Here is a 17,011-nt window from a genome sequence, read left to right as displayed (position 1 = left end):
ATTTTTATTTATTCTTTATTTTAATGGTCAGCATTTGACTGATACTAAACAGTACTGATGTTTATTTAGCTATTTATTTTATTTTTACTTATTCTTTATTTTAATGGTCAGCATTTGACTGATACTAAACAGTATTGATGTTTATTTAGCTATTTATTTTATTTTTATTTATTCTTTATTTTAATGGTCAGCATTTGACTGATACTAAACAGTACTGATGTTTATTAAGCTATTTATTGTATTTTTATTTATTCATTATTTGATCAGTGTTCATTTCTAGACTTTGTTGACAATGTATAATAATAATGTCAAATATTTCAAATATAATCTTTGATAAAAATATTTGTTTAAGAAAGCAGCCTTCTGAGTACCTTTGCATAGTCATATTGGTGCAAAATCGGTGAACAATCCACATAGAAAAGGTCTGTTTTCATTCCAGCTCAAAAATTAACTATATTGGCCACCATATCGGTAATCCGTGAATTTTCCTCCTCTAAAATTGGTATTGGTATCGGTCTCAAAAATTCCATATTGGTCGGGCTCTAGTTGAAAGCTAATAAACCCGAAATTACCACCAGTAATGATCCACTATCAATGTACCAAATTTCACAACTTTTTACCATATGGTTCTAGGGACTACCATAGACAAAGAAAAAGTGAAATGGTAGAATAAAAAGAAATCTAACAGACAAAACCTTCTGTGCTAAATGACAACACCTTTGCTTCTGTAATAAAAATAGTTGTGGACTCAAGATTCATCACTTGTTTTGAAGGACTTGCAACTTAAATAATATTAAAATCCTTTGATTCCACACCACTATACTTTGTCACTGAGAATAACTTGTTTTTTTTAAAGGCTTGTGACACTCACTCTTTATGCCCATCCTCCTTGATCTTCTCCTCAACTGCCAGCAGGGCTGCAGCCAGTGAAGCATTGGTCTCCTCTATCTTCTGGTGCACTGCATCTGCTGTCACTATGCCTGCCATAAACCCTGATCCAGCTGCACTGTCAATAGACACCCCACTGATTGAGGAGCGAGGTGGCTTCACGGGTGGGGGCGTGGGGATAGGGGTTGGGGGGCCTGGTATCAGAGGAGTTTGGGGTGTCTGCGGTGTCTGTGGGGTGTGTGGACTCTGGGGTGTGTGAGGGGTCTGGGCACTCAGGGCTGGTGGGGTTGTAGCCTTGACAGGGTTGTTGGTCTGGGAAGAAGCTGTACTGGCCACTCTGGTGACCGTCTGTTTGGCTGGAGAGGGCGTGGGAGTGGGGTTAGGTGTTGCATTCAAAGATTGCAGAACAGTTTTAGATGGTTTAGGAGCCGTAGGGGGAGGTGTAGGTTTCGGTGAGACCAGAGGAGGTACTTTCTTTCCTTCAACTGTAAATAGAGGAGAAAAGAGATAGGGAGAGGGATGGGAAGAGAGACTGACTGAACGGACTTTGATCGAACAAGGTCAAGGAGCTATGAGACTTTAAGGGATACTCACATAACTGTGTAAAGACAGGGCAAGTGAAAGGGCCGCACTGTGTAGTACCTGGGCTGCCAGGTGCCCCGGCTGGTCCAGGAAATGGGGCTTTCTTGGTCATGGCAGCCGGAGGTCCTTGTTTCTTCATGTGCTGAGCCAGAACAGGTTTGGGTGACACCGGGGGTTTGACAGGCTTACGAGTGGGTGACTCAGTAGTGTGGCCCTCCAGGTCTGCACTGTCCCGATGGGGTGAGTTCTCAGGATGTTCCTGTGGCCTGGGCTGCTCTGAAACGGTCACCTCTGATGCAGGGCGCCTTTTAATAGTGCCAGTGCCATTCTCATAGGGTACAGGCATCTGCCTGTCCTGAAGTTCCTCTGCATCTTTGTCCTTGCTCTTGGGGCGTCGCTTAACCGTATTTGACTCTGTGAGGTGGAACTTGGTACCATTGAGTTGCTGCTTGGTACTCTGGACCCTCCTTTTCAGTGTGGCATCCACACGTGAAAGCTCCTCCAGTGGTAGAGAGTATGGCATGTCTGCGCCCTCTTCAGCCTCATCCTTGCCCTGCCTGGGTTTTTGTTTGATGGTGAGGTTTCCATCCTCAGCAAATGGAAGGTTCTCCGCCGAGCTTCCACTGGAGCTTGGCTGCGGTTCATTGAGCAGTTTATCCTGGACAGGCTCTGACCCAGGCTGTGGTCCTCGCTTAGCAGCTGCTACCAACTCAGTGACTGGCCCACTAATGGTCCTGCGACGGTTAACTACTTCCCCATCCAGTCCAATGGCATCACGCTGCTTTACTCCTGCAGGACTCACCTGCGAAGAAAATGGTATGTTTGAAAAAGCACTACAAAATCATACTAAAATATACTATATAATCCATCAATGAAAGACACTATCATCTTACCTGCAGATAGTGACCAACAGATTTCTGCAGAGCCAGACCCTTGGCACCCCCTCCAATGGAGGACATTTCCAGCATGGCCGCAATACTCCTTACACTACCTGCACTGCCCGTATCTACAGTGCCACCCAGGTCACTAGCACGCCTTTGTGGTTGGTAGGGGACCTCCAGTAAGGGTCCACTGCTTGTCTCCTTGTGCATTTCTGCTAGATTACTGCTGGAGCTTGAGATGGCCGAACTGGAACGTTTGGGGGGAGGTGGAGGAGGACCCTTCTTCTTCTGCCTGAGTGCAAAGGACTGACTTCGGTTGACGTTCTTGTCTGCCTGCCCTTTCATTGAGTTGCTGCGGCCCACCCGGTGCTGGACTGTGGCATACTTTCCTCCTGAATCTGATACGTTTAGCTCATCATACTCCTGCTCACCATCAGACACAGCAAAGCGATTCAGACTGTGGGCACGTTTCTTAGGCAATCCATGCTCATCACAAGGTTTGTCGCTTTCTGGTGGCAGGCACAGAAGTGGCACTGAGACGGTAGGTCCTGGAGGTGTAGCCTCCACAGTTTCCACAGACTGGGCAGCTGGGTGAGGATGCGACCTGTGAGTGGGGGATTGGGGGAGAGAATGTGGTGACATAGGTTTTTCTGTCAGCTGGAGCAGCTGAGGGCCAGGTTTTGGCTTACCCTGTGGGGCTGCCATAGTTTGTGAAGTCAGTAGCTTTGTTTTGGTGGGGGTCTGTGGTGGCGTGTAGGGTGGTCCTGCACCTTGGGGATACGACTGGCGGGGTTTATGCTGAGATGAGACACTTTTCTGACCTCCCTGGCTGCTCTGACGCATGGTACGTGCTTCCTTCCTGGGTGGTCCGCTATGATCCTCTGAGTCTCGACTCTTATTTATGCTGCTCTCATGAAGACTGCAGGCTCGCTGCTGTGCCCCCGGAGCACTGTTGGTTCTGACCTCTGGGCCATCCTGCAAATCTGCAGGATGAGTGAGAGCAACCTGTAACTCCACACTCAGTTCACTATCCTGGAAGGTGCTCATTTTAGGGGACATACACTCCCCACAGTCGTGGGGTGGGCTCTCAATGGCCATCACCTCTTGAGCGGCTGGTGGCTTTTTGCGCAATGTGTTGCGACCGTCTGAGGCCTTCTGGATCTCTGCCAGCTTCTTCACTGCCAACATAAGCTTCTTCTGATGTCCTAAGGAAATTTGATTAGAGAGAGTGTAAACCACCATGGCTTAGGAAGTTTAGTAAAAACAGCAGTTGTCTTTTACAATGAGTGATTCAAACATTTTTGTTTCAAATATAATTGGTTCAAAATTACTGCCCTACAAAGTCAAAATGCAAAATACTTTGTCAAAATTGAGTTATAACAGAAACAGGGTCTCTAAGACAATGAGCTGTCCTGTTATAGATTGGTTTGGCTGAACTATGCTCAAATTCAGTGAAAACAGAGTGATTCTATTTTATAATTCTTTATTTTAAACTATATATGCAATTACATGCTTTAATAACATGATGCATTCCAGTCCATTGTCTCTCATACCAAGCTTTATAATGCCAATCTCCTGAAGGTCCTCCCACGTGATGTCAGTGATGAAGTCGATGTTCTCATATCCATTTTGGACCAGAACTTGGTGGTACTGGCTCAACCCAATCATGGCTAACCACTCTCCAAGACTCGCCTATGAATTTAATAAAATTAATGATAAATGCATGTCTGGACAGGTCTAAATAAATATGTGTGTTTGTGTAATAAACTCACTGGTTTTTTGTCAGGCAGCCACTCATTGATGGTGAGCTTGTTTATTTCGGAGGTTATCTTCTTTCGATGTCCTGGTTTAGTCACTCCAATAGCGGTTAAATCCTGAAAATACATATAGGAGCCCCACTAACTATTAAATCCATAGCCAAACACATTCTAGCTCCCAAGACCCTCATGCACACAAACACATTCAACCAAGTAGCATAGATTCTGTACATATGAACAGATCATATACACCTAAAAAGATAAACATATACGATCAGACATTCATACACAAAAGAACATATTAAACACTCTGATAGCCAATAAGCTGCAAGATGACAGAAGCTGATGTAAACAAAAAGAAATGGAAAAGGCAAAACAATATCAACAGCAGGTGAGGAAAAGAAGCCTTTTCAGAGTACCCATAAACATAATATATTTCAAGCATATCCTAATTGAGCATGTCCTCAGTGCTTCCATAGAACTCCTGTTAATTCTGCTTTCAGTAATGACAACACATAAGTCCCATGAAGCCGTTGGCTAAGTATAATTAAAAATGTGTCAATGAGCTTGCTTCCAGGAATTGCTCAAAGATTAATTTCAGGAAATCATTAGCTGTAGACTAAATTTCCCTCTGTAATATAAGTTATTATTAGAAATGTCCATTTTTTTTATAAAATAAAATTTTATATAATTTTTTTTATTCTTATAATATGTACACACACACACAGGTCACTCACAACAGCCTATCAGAGTGCTGAACAGTGGGTTCTAAAACAGTGGGTACTATGTGGGTCTAAAAGTAGGTTCATGTATATACATACTGTATCCACACATACTGTATTCCCTTCAAAAATACTGAGTACAAACAAACACAATCACATAATAAATAGGAAAAAATATGACTCACATGGGTCCTGTCATTTACCACAACCATGAAAGTGGCAGTGTCTGGGGGGATTCTGTGGGTGAGATTGTTCATCTTGCATTGGACAGGAAGGCCAATCAGACTCAAACTCCCATAATGCCCCAGTGGGCCGTGCATATGGCTTTTTGTGCTCCAACTTCATTGCAAGTCATTTCAGTTCAAAACTGACTGACACCTTTATCTCCCAACTTTACCGTGGTTTGGGTAAGTGGGTTACATTTAGGGAAGACGGGAGTGAGGTGAACAGTTTAGGGTGGCTTTAGGGGGTTGGGGAGGGGACAAATCTTACCTCTGGGGTCATTCGGCTAATGGTAGGAATGTCATAACCAGCGTTGATGAAGTTTGGAGCGTACACCTGCAGCTGAAATTCACTCAGCCATTCGATAACGGCCTCTGAGCTCTAGAAAAGAAGATAGGTGGCAGTCTATCACTTTTTGAGTCTCGTGGCAGAGGGATACTGAGGGTGGAGCAGACGCCAGGCCAACAAGTTGAGAAAATGGTCCAAAGACCAATGCTATTAAATTAATTAAATTATGCTCTTAATGCTCTATCTTTGTACTACATTAGACTAAGAATTATTGCTCTTGGTCAGGGTACTTGCTCTGACAATAGAAAAGCTGTAGCAAAATACATAGGAGCTCCTATTTACAGTATAGACCAAAGGGCAAAGAAATTATTATGTAGATCATATTAAAACTAGTGGCTGCAAGATCCAGGCAAGTATTTTGAGTAAAATTATCTTTTATTTGTCATTATGACGATGATCTGTTTTAATGTCCTATACACAGTGTAGATCTTACATAAACAACAACTAGAGGAAATAAGTATCTGCTTTGGAAAGCCATTCCTTTGGAATTGGGAGGATGCAATGTAACTGTGTAGGAGAGCCAAAAAGGGAGGAGGACAGCAAGAGAAAACAGTGCTGTTTTGAACAGATGGCCCTTAAAACAGCATAGTACAGCAAAGACCAGTTCTACTTAGCAGCTCCAAAGCCCTGCTGGGGCAAATATGTCAACTAAATTTCTCTGTTATGTGAGTAAACAGTTGAACGCATAGGCTGAAATGATCATACAGCAAACAGGTAATATATTAGGTGAACTTCAGACCTGTGCCTTTGTAATTTCAGGTAATTATAAAAATGACCTCATCAAAAACAGTATATGTTACCAAACTGCAACATACTGTACAAACGTTTATAGGATGATGAAGGAAAAACTAATTTTGGGTAAAATGTCTTTAATACATACAGTATCATATTTAATTGCTGTGCTGCTAACCCTTTAGAGCAAAACACAAGTCATACCTTTACAGCTGGAACTGTTCAATCATTCTTACAATTCTGCAAGTCACAATATGGACAGACAAATTATCTCATGCCCACATCAATTATCATTTCACCCCTAAAATAATCATACTCCACATTCAAATCACACACCTACATTCTTGGGTACTCTCTGAAAAGAAACCAAAGGTGAAATTGACTGCAAATAAGGTAAAAAATTGGAATATACTTTAAAAGTGCAGCAAAGAAAATGAAATGAATGATCAGAAATGGATCAGCGAGAAAGGAAAAGCCATCAATATCAGACAGAGTGGCTGACAAAGCCTGTAGGTGAGGATAGCAACCAATGAACTGACTCACCGTGTCCTGACCACATCCCAGTGCTCGTAATACAGATGAGGCCAGCTTTGAGAGGAAGTGCTGGGAAAGCATCCTGGACATGCAGCTGGCAGGTCATATAGGTGCGTGTATGTGTGTGTGTGTGTGTGAGAGAGTGTGTTTGCTTGTTTGAGGATGAGGTAAGGGGACAATGTGATTTGAGCTGCAATGGGAGTCTCCTTACCTTCCCCTCGGGCAGCGCCTCCCCTTTCCTCTGGGACGCCGCCTCCCCATACTGCTGCTCGTGAAGTGGACAGCTTGACAAACTCTGACTGCGTGAAGAGGGTCCTGAAAGAACCATGAGATCATTCACGCACATGATGCTTTGCTATTGCACAACCAATCCCCTTTTAGGTTTCCTCACCAACAAGCCACACTAGCCAATCAGATCCTTGCAATGCTTCCTCCCACCCACAGCTATTAGAGCAACCATCTGGCATAGAAAAAGTAGCCAAGTCTCTAATTTGTGAAGGAATGATAGAACATTTTGGATGGAGAAATTTCTTTGTGACCAACAGGCAATATATTATACCATTTTCTCTTTAGAAGAGTTGTTTAAAATTCCCACTAACCCTTTGTTGTGGAAACTGCTGGGTGATCCAAAGACTTGGTCTGCTCCAGGAGGTGCTCTTTAGCTTTGGCAGACTGGGACAAAACTGTGGCCAGAAGCTACAGGATAACCAGATCAAAATATAACATCAAAATATCACTGCAGACTGTGTGAGTTGGACCTTATGTGTAGCTTTGAAAAACAAAGTTTTGCAAGAATGAGAGAAAAGGTCTTCTTTGATTTCTACACTTCTTGTTGGAAAATGCTTGCTAGTTTTATATTTTACTTCAGCATTATATTTGATCTTTTGTGGTGATCCGCTGATCCAAGCTGGTTCATTTTGACTACCAGCTTGTGCAGTTGGGGATCGACTTTGTTGATCAGCTAGGACTGATATACTGGCTTCTATTGGTAGCTGGTTGAAAATGCTTTCTAGCTGATTGAAACTGGTCATTTATGGTCATTAGCTAGCCCAAGCTGGTTTAGGTCAACTACAAACTAGGGGGCTAAAGGTTGACCTTGTAGATCTTGGTTGGGCTGGTTAAACATATTCTAAAACACAGCTGGAACTGGTTGTACAGCATGACCATCTTAGGTTGTTCTAACCTGGTTTTTATAATGCCTCTAGTAATGCCTGTCATAGTATAAAGACCAGCTTCATACCATTTATAAGGCAATCTTAGACTGAACAACATATAAGGCAGTTCTTGAGAGTTCTTTAGAGTTTTGCTTAATCCAGAATTAGAGTTCAATTGTTTGCAGACTGTTTGCATGTCAGATAGCTCACCTTGACTCCCTCTGCTTGTGCATGGAGGATACTGCTGCTGCCTGAGCTCTGTCCACTACCAGAGGATCGAGCACTGGCCACACTGCCTGAACTGCCCACACTACTGCGGTCTCCACCTGAAACAACAAGCCCCCAGCAAACACACACATATTCAGCCCAGTCAGACCACACCATTCAAAACTCTCACCACTCAGAACTCCCCCTCTGCAATGCACTGATACACAGGATGGACTACTGATGCAAGAACCAGGCACCATGTGAATGCACACCTGAAGAGCCACAGATGACAGAGCCAGGGAGAATGACATAATGCTGAGCAAAGACAAGGCGATTGATAGATACCAGGCATAAAACAAACACAGCACACTCACACTGCCTTAATCAAAACGTTTGCACAAAGATACAGCCTGTATATCTGTGGATTGTCTGTACAGCCATGTTCCAAATGGCATTCTAACCACTTTGTGGTCCTCCTAAGAGTCTATATTATGCTGCATATGCAGGCTCGGCAAAAGGGTGCATGGAGGGCAGAAAGTGACCACAAAGGGTGAGCTCATGAGCACCTTCCTGAATCTTGAAACATCAACCCTGGTAAAAAAAAAAAAAAACAGCATAGCTGGCCACCAGCATAAGTTGTTTTTAAAATGCTAGTCCACAACATGGGTTGTTGGTGTACTGGTGTTCCAACAAGTTTATTTGACAACATAACCAGCATGACTTTGTTGGTTAACCAGTATTACCACAACAAATAACACCAAACCAGCACTAACCAGCCTAGAACAGCATGCGAATTGCATGCTTGTTAAGCTGGTCTTTACACACTGCAAAAACGATTTTCCTTAACCAGTATTTATGTCTTGTTTTCCAATAAAAATACATAAACACCCTTAAAGCAAGATAGAAAGACATAAGATATAAAGACTTGCTTTCAGAGAAGTCTAACTAAATTTAGTAAGGTTTATGCTGTTTATGGTATTTTGGTAGTATGGATGTATTATGCTTAAAATTAAATTAATTTAAAGGGAAAACAAGTTTATTTTTCATATGCCATTAGCATTTTTTTAAGCATAAATCTCACTACATTTGATCAGACTTCTCTGAAAACAATACTTAAGTCATTTTTATCTTGTTTTAAGGATGTTTTACAATATATATTTTTACAGGAAAACAAGACAGAAACACTGAGTAAGAATTTCTTCTTTTTTTGCAGTGCAGCTAGGAAATGTGACACCCTACGGTCCCGTGAATGGACGCGTGCGGGAGCGCAAATGCACAATAAGTGCGCCATTTGGGACAGCGCCTGTGTGTGTGTTCCTGGTGGGACGGCTCTATGGATGTTACAAAAACAGAGCAGATGAGAGTATTTCAGTGCGCCTACACGCCTGCAGCTGAGGAGGCTCTGAGGTCAGGCATACAGCAGCTGCTCCAGGAGTGTGGTATAGCTTGGGGGGATATGAGAGAAGAGGAAGAACAGGAGGAAGAGGCAGCCCTGCTGTTACCTGCAACAGGTTTGCGCAGCACCCAGATCTCCTCACTGTTGCCGCACTGGGGGCCACCGGCTGGGGTGGGTGAGCCATGGGGACTGGACTCTGGGCCGCGAGAACCTTTAACACAGAAACCATCATTAACCGTGCCCTGGCCTGCCACCTGCCCAGGCAGGATTTCAGGACAGGCCGAGCAGAAGGGAACCTCTAATCGCTTTATCAATCTTCTTCACTATACACCACACTCTCTCTTTCAAACACACAGGGCAAGCACGCATATATATACTGTATATCTAACACAAATATATATGAACATTGATATAGCACATCCATTGGCATGAAAAAGTTTGGGCACCCCTGGTCAAAATTTCTGTTGCTGTGAATAGTTAAGTGAGTAGAAGATGAACTGATCTCCAAAAGGCATAAAGTTAAAGATGAAACATTCTTTTCAACATTTTGAGCAATATTAGTTTATTATTTTTATTTTGTACAATTTTAGAGTGAAGGAAAAGGGAAAGGAGCACCATGCAAAAGTTTGCGCACCCCAAGAGATTTGAGCTCTCAGATAACTTTTACCAAAGTCTCAGACCTCAATTAGCTTGTTAGGGCAATGGCTTGTTCACAATCATCATTTGGAAAGGCCAGGTGATGCAAATTTCAAAGCATTATACATACTCTGACTCCTCAAATCTTGACCCAACAATCAGCAGCCATGGGCTCCTCTAAGCAGCTGCCTAGCACTCTGAAAATTAAAATAATTGATGCCCACAAAGCAGGAGAATGCTATAAGAAGATAGCAAAGCATTTTCAGGTAGCCGTTTCCTCAGTTCATAATGTAATTAAGAAATGGCAGTTAACAGGAACGGTGGAGTTCAAGTTGAGGTCTGGAAGACCAAGAAAACTTTCAGAGAGAACTCCTCGTAGGATTGCTTGAAAGGCAAATTAAAAATCCTGTTTGACTGCAAAAGACCTTAAGGAAAATTTAGCAGATGCACTGTTCTACTGTACAGCGACACCTGCACAAATATGACCTTCATGGAAGAGTCATGAGAAGAAAACCTTTCCTGCATCCTCACCACAAATTTCAGCGTCAGAAGTTTGCAAATGAACATCTAAACAAGCCTGATGCATTTTGGAAACAAGTCCTGTGGACTGATGAATTTAAAATATAACTTTTTGGCCGCAATGAGCAAAGGTTTGTTTGGAGAAAAAAGGGTGCAGAACTTCATGAAAAGACCACCTCTCAAACTGTTAAGCACGGGGGTGGATTGATCAAGCTTGGGCTTGTGTTGATGCCAGTGGCACAGAGGAACATTTCACTGGTAGAGGAAAGAATGGATTAAACCAAATACCAGCATATTCTGGAAGCAAACATCACACCATCTGTACAAAAGCTGAAGATGAAAGAGGATTGCTTCTACAACAGGATAATGATCCTAAACACACCTCAAAATCCACAATGGATGACCTCAAGAGGCGCAAGCTGAAGGTTTTGCCATGGCCCTCACAGTCCCCTGACCTAAACATCATCAAAAATCTGTGGATAGACCTCAAAAGAGCAGTGCATGCAAGACGGCCCAAGAATCTCACAGAACTAGAAGTTTTGCAAGGAAGAATGGGCGAAAATCCCCCAAACAAAAATTGAAAGACACTTAGCTGGCTATAAAAAGCTTTTACAAGCTGTGATACTTGCCAGGGGGTGTTAAAAGTACTGACCATGCAGGGTGCCCAAACTTTTGCTTTGGGCCCTTTTCCTTTTTTGTTATTTTGAAACTGTAAAAGATGAATATAAAAAAGTAAAATTGCTTAAAATATTAAAGAAATGTGTCATCTTTAACTTTAAGCCTTTTGGAAATCAGGCCATCTTTTGCTTGCTTAGCTATTCACAGCAACAGAAATTTTGATCAGGAGTGCCCAAACTTTTGCATGCCACTGTAAAGTATATATAAAAAGAAATGTACTGTATATAGTATGTGTGTATACATATATACATATGCCTTGAATTACACAAACACATTGGTAAAAACATATATAATATATACAGATATATATGATTATATATGTAAAATAGGATAGGAGTAACAACAAGAGGAACTGCAGTGCATTACAGGAGCATAGTTCATTAGTGATACCATAGACATAAACCACAAGTGTACATTAATGCACTTATATGAAAACTAATTCTATAACATTATATTTAGCTCATGCCTCTTATCATTTGAGAGATTTTTTATGTATTTTTTTTACCAGAGATTTCAATATTGTCATGCTTATTGACAAGCAAAACAGATGATTTCATATTCCAATCCAGAAGAAAATCTTCATGCTCCTCTAAAATCTCTCCGTACCAATATGAATGTTTGGTTTGATACGCATTCACTAACAGGATTAGAATTAGTATATGAATGGACAGATCAGTACAGCAGAGAAGAAGGAAAGATGACAGACAGACATTCATTGACAGCACACACAGACTAATGAGTGGAGCTGCAGGTATGGAGGGGTGGTTGTGCATTTCCAACGAGTTACGAATAAAGGAATGAATCCCATATGTGGTCATCATGGAGATGGAGGGAAAAAAAGCACAAGGTCATAAGATTGGGAAAATTTTGGGGTAAAAGAGGAAATATAGCAGCATCATCAAAGAGATGCCCTTGAACCTCTTTTGAGCTGGTAAAAAGACAAATCTGGGTCATTCTTGGCCTCTAACAAAAAACAAATAAAAAATAAACAAATAATATATAACAAAATAAAATGTAATCTATTCCTTAAACATAAATAAAACATTTTAGAAAACCTTAAGGAATTTTTGATTTTATGCAGACTGTCTAACCATTCGTGTTCACTGGCATTGCACAGAGTAAGCGGAGCTGTGCGGGCATTTCAAATGAATTCTCTACAGGAGCTGAGCGGCAGGCTCTCTGGAGTGATTGTGAGATTGACAATGGAGAGCAGCAAGTGGTGAGAGTGTCCAAAAGTTAAGAAATGCTCAAATTTATGAAAATTAGAGACAAAAAATGCTGGGGGGCAGCCAATCAATGAGGTGAGTAAAGTTACGTCTGTCATAAGTGCTTCAAAATCTGCAGAGAATGCTGGAGTTTCAGGGGGATTCAGCGCAACAATCACATTGTTATATTACCATATTTAATTCAGATTTCAAATGCAGTTTGCACGCTTTTTGCTCATTGTGGCTAGGTTGTGGCTGGGTTACCAAAAGTGTATTTCATTGGCATCATATCATACATTTTATGCATTTAGAAATTTAATTTGCATCTTTCCAACTGTAATCCTGCGTGTATATAATGACTTAATTGATTATGTTTTGAAAGCAATCATATACTGTAGCATTCTGAATAAAGTGTTAAGTGGATTTCTTCTGCGCCAATGGACACATAGGGTAAACAAAAGATATATCGCAACTGAACACATTCCTTAAAGCTTTGTCAATAATAATAATAATAATAATAATAATAATAATTCAGTGGAGACAGATTAGGGAACCTGTACCTTGTCCACTGTGAGGCTCTCCTGAGGTGTTTGGGGACCTGTTATAGCCAAAGGAAGTGAAAAGTGGCAGATGGGAATGTGGTGGCGGAGGTGGAGGAGGCGGCAGGATATAAATCTCATGATACGAGTCCCCATTCACCATGGCAACGGCGGGCGACAAAAGGCCGCACGCCGGCGCACAGAGCTGTATCTTTTGATACTGTTGGGTACAATTGACTGTACTCCATGAACCTAGATATGACACACCAACCACCACCACAACAAACAAAAACAATGACACATAAGAGAGGGAAAGCAAATTAACCAAACACAAAGTCACCACAAACCACAAAATTCAAAACAGCAAAACCATAAAAGACAAATTAAAAGGAAGAAATAAAGATGCTTAATTGTCCAGTGTGAATGGACTGAAATGACTTTCCTTCAAATTTTATCATAAAATTTGTATGTGTGACCTCAAAATATACAGATATATTTGAAATATAAAAAAATGTGTGGAAATTTAGGGATAGTGGAATGAACTGGAGATGAGCTCATGCTTTTTTGTGAAACAAAGTTTTATACTGTTCCTTAGGGCTGTTGTGCCTGACAGATTTCTGTCTTCATTATCTCCTCAAATGTGTAGTTTAGTATGCATGAGTAAGTCTGTGTGTGGGTGAGTGTGAAATTTGAGTTTGTCATTTATGTTCATTGTGAATATAACAGGACTTGGTAGGGGGATTTTTGAGAGGAAATCTATCCTCTTACAAATTGCACAAATACAACTGAAAAACTTTTAAGAGTTAATATAAATCTGCCTAATGTTCATTATGAACTGCAAAAATAATTGTATCAGTCAGTCTCTTTGTTTTGTTTTCCAATAAATCTCATATCTGAACATCTTTAAAAACAAGATACATTAACTTGAGAAACAAATTTGTATAATATATTGGCTTGTTTTCATTGCTTATGTATCTTTAAGTAAATTTTTGTACCCGTCTGGTAATGTTTTTCTCATTTTAAGCATCAGTATAACACAAGTTTGTGACATTAAAGTTTAAAACAATAAAAACAATTTGCCAATGAGGTAAAAAGATATACATGAAATAATACTCTTTAAAGTCTTTTTATCTTATACAGTTTTGCTTGTATCTTGTTTTTTGTGATGTTTAGACATTTGTAATGGAAAACAAGGTGAAATTTTAGTAAAACTAAATCATGATACTGACTGCCAAAGTTATAATGAAGTTTAAATATTCTACAAAGCAGGTTGTCTGTGGGGATCTGCATAAACAGCAGAGCACAGAAATGTAAATGCAGAGGAGGACATAGAGTAGTGGAGCTGTACAGATGCAGACACAGACATGGATGTTTAGTGAAACATGAGACACAATGAACACAAAGATTAGACCCCTGATATAATTTCTAAATAGAGGTGTAGACAAAAAATGCATCCTCTGGTTGGACAGAGCAATGCATGGGTGTAAGGTGTAAAAAGGAGTATGCTGACCCCCAATAAGTCTTCCTGTTATTGTAAAATGCATTATTTTAATAGCTATGTTTTAGGAGGTCTCTTCTCTTCTCTTCTCTTCTCTATTAAAAATATCATCCTCAAACAAAGAAGATGAAGAAGAACTGTTGAACTGGTAATATGGCCTTTGTGAACCAAAAACTATACAGTATGTCCACCATACAGTTACATTTACCCAGTTGTTCTTTATCCATCTGTGAAATCCAGATAGGAATAGGTGTCTTCAGTGACAACATACGATATTCCAAAGCAGATGTAGGATTAAGTCAGATAAGTGGGATAGCCCCATGTCTGGACATGTGGCTTGACTGTGGTTGCCAGTGGTGTAGTGTCTGAGTAACAGAAAGGTATCTGATGACTAGAGTGACTGTGGATACAGATTCAAAGTCTGATTATGTTCCTATTGACCAGTAGAGGGCACAATCCAACCGGAGCTACTGTTTCGCCAAAGTATGTGTCAAGGCATAGCTAATATTTAAAGGAGTAGTTAATGCAAAAATTTTAATTCTGTAATTATTTACTCACCCTCATGCTGTTCCAACCTCGTATGCTGTTATTTTCTCTGTGGAACACAAAAGGTGAATTTGAAGAATCTTCATGTACTGTAGATCTATTGACCAAGGGCTGTCAAGCGCCAAAATGGACATATAAACACTAATAATAGTCCATATGACTTGTGCACTATTTTCCAAGTCTTCTGAAGACATGCTATAGCTTTGTGTGAAAAACAGACCAAAATGCAAGAGACTATTCACTAATACACTACATATCTCAAATCAAAGAGCATTCAGCATTTAAGCATACCTGTTTAGATCGACATGAGGGTGAGTAAATAATGACAAAATTTTCATTTTTGGGTGAGCTACTCCTAAGACACCAGTAATCACCAACTCTTGGTCTAAACTATCTTTTCAACAACATAAACTGCTATACAAACTGAGCATTAAGAGATGAGAAGAGAGCTATATGTTCTCCATTTCCCTTGTCTTTTTTGCTACAGAAACTGCTGGCCCTGTCTGGCCCTCAAAACAGTGCACATAAGCAGCATGAACAGCTGGCTGCAACAGAATCAAGGTCACGTGAGTTCAGCAGCATTGAGTGCTCAGTAAGATGCTGCACTGACCCGCCCGCTGTCCTCTCTTACCCGCAGCCCCGGACCTCTTATTGATCACCTCCACCATGTTGCAGGGGAAGTAGCCCACTCGGTCATTTCCTGTGCGGTTGTCATGGATGCAGCCCTTCCATCTTCCATCTGGGTGTTGCTCCAACACCTACATGATAAGTGAATCACTATAATCATCTTCATCTATTATACTGTATAACATTTTTTTTTTTTTTCCTGGGTAGTAAGTATTATTTCCTAATTGCTTATGCCTCAAAGTATAGAAAATGGCTATTATTCCCCACAAACTTTGCTTTTGTGACCAGGACAGTGATATTTTGAAATTTACCTATTTCCAATGAGAAAACGGGTGAATTTGCGTCTTTTCGTTCACATAAAGTCAGAAAAAAACAACATATGAATCTAAATGAACATGTACTTATACTAAAGTAATATTCAAAGCTTTGCTGGTCCATAATGGTAACAAGTACCCATCTCTTCCCCTGGCTCACTCGTACACCTCAAAGAGGATTACAACAGCATCAAGACCTTGCTGGACACCTTGAAGTATGCTGAGTATGGCTGGGAGGTCATAGGATACTTCAAAATATTGGCATTCCTAAAGGGTCTCCAAGGCGGTTTACCAAGTTTCCCTGCTATCTTTGTCTTTGGGACAGCAGGGACACCAAGGCGCGCTACCACAGGCAGGACTGGCCACAGTGGACCGAGTTTTCTGTGGGGAGGAACAACGTCAAGTGGGAGCCACTGGTGGACTCCCAGAAGGTGCTGATGCCACCACTGCACATCAAATTGGGCCTTATGAAACAATTTGTCAGAGCTCTAGATAAAGAGTCGGCAGCCTTCAAGTACCTTCAAGACTTCTTCCCTAAGCTGTCTGAGGCAAAGGTCAAAGCCGGTGTCTTCGTCGGACCACAAATAAAGAAGGATTTTGTTATCTATAATGCCAATATAAATGATCTGGTTAAGACTGATGTCATCAAGCAAAAAATGAAATTCAGATGACTTTCATGATACATTTATTACAAAGACTTGTGTTTGTGAGAAAGCAGCACCAATAAATCTATAAAGTATCCACTTTATAGATTTAAATGCTATTCTACTAGCAAAGACCAATACAGTAAGAAGAGATCACATTTTCTCAAGTAACAAATAAACATATTATCTAAATTAGTGGTTCTCAGTTAGTTTTGCTTTAGGACCCACATTTTGCATTGGGCATGGTGAACAGTAAATATTTTATCATACAAAAGTAAACAAAAAAGTTCTTAAAACCAAGCATTTTAAATGTATTAATAAGCCCAAACATATGAATAAAAAATATGTTTTTGAAGAAAAAAAAATAGTAATATGTAATGAC

General features: G+C 40.7%; 1 protein-coding gene across 1 annotated transcript in view; it reads right to left on the bottom strand.

Annotated features, from left to right (window-relative positions):
* The window catches only part of LOC127450157 (caskin-1-like), a 168,538-nt gene that overhangs the window by 4,735 nt on the left and 146,792 nt on the right, over positions 1 to 17,011 (bottom strand). The window contains exons 10-21 of the mRNA XM_051714002.1: positions 15,676 to 15,802; positions 13,022 to 13,252; positions 9,530 to 9,634; positions 8,031 to 8,146; positions 7,266 to 7,362; positions 6,878 to 6,981; positions 5,323 to 5,433; positions 4,124 to 4,225; positions 3,905 to 4,043; positions 2,364 to 3,556; positions 1,531 to 2,272; positions 872 to 1,373 (exon numbers count right to left, since the gene is read on the bottom strand). Coding sequence (XP_051569962.1) covers positions 872 to 1,373; positions 1,531 to 2,272; positions 2,364 to 3,556; positions 3,905 to 4,043; positions 4,124 to 4,225; positions 5,323 to 5,433; positions 6,878 to 6,981; positions 7,266 to 7,362; positions 8,031 to 8,146; positions 9,530 to 9,634; positions 13,022 to 13,252; positions 15,676 to 15,802 — 3,569 coding nt within the window. The remainder of the gene's footprint in view (positions 1 to 871; positions 1,374 to 1,530; positions 2,273 to 2,363; positions 3,557 to 3,904; positions 4,044 to 4,123; positions 4,226 to 5,322; positions 5,434 to 6,877; positions 6,982 to 7,265; positions 7,363 to 8,030; positions 8,147 to 9,529; positions 9,635 to 13,021; positions 13,253 to 15,675; positions 15,803 to 17,011) is intronic.

Source organism: Myxocyprinus asiaticus, chromosome 13 (assembly GCF_019703515.2).
Source record: "Myxocyprinus asiaticus isolate MX2 ecotype Aquarium Trade chromosome 13, UBuf_Myxa_2, whole genome shotgun sequence".
Lineage (NCBI taxonomy): Eukaryota > Metazoa > Chordata > Actinopteri > Cypriniformes > Catostomidae > Myxocyprinus > Myxocyprinus asiaticus.
Note: the sequence above shows the minus strand (reverse complement) of the source record. Positions and strands in the feature narration are given on the sequence as shown.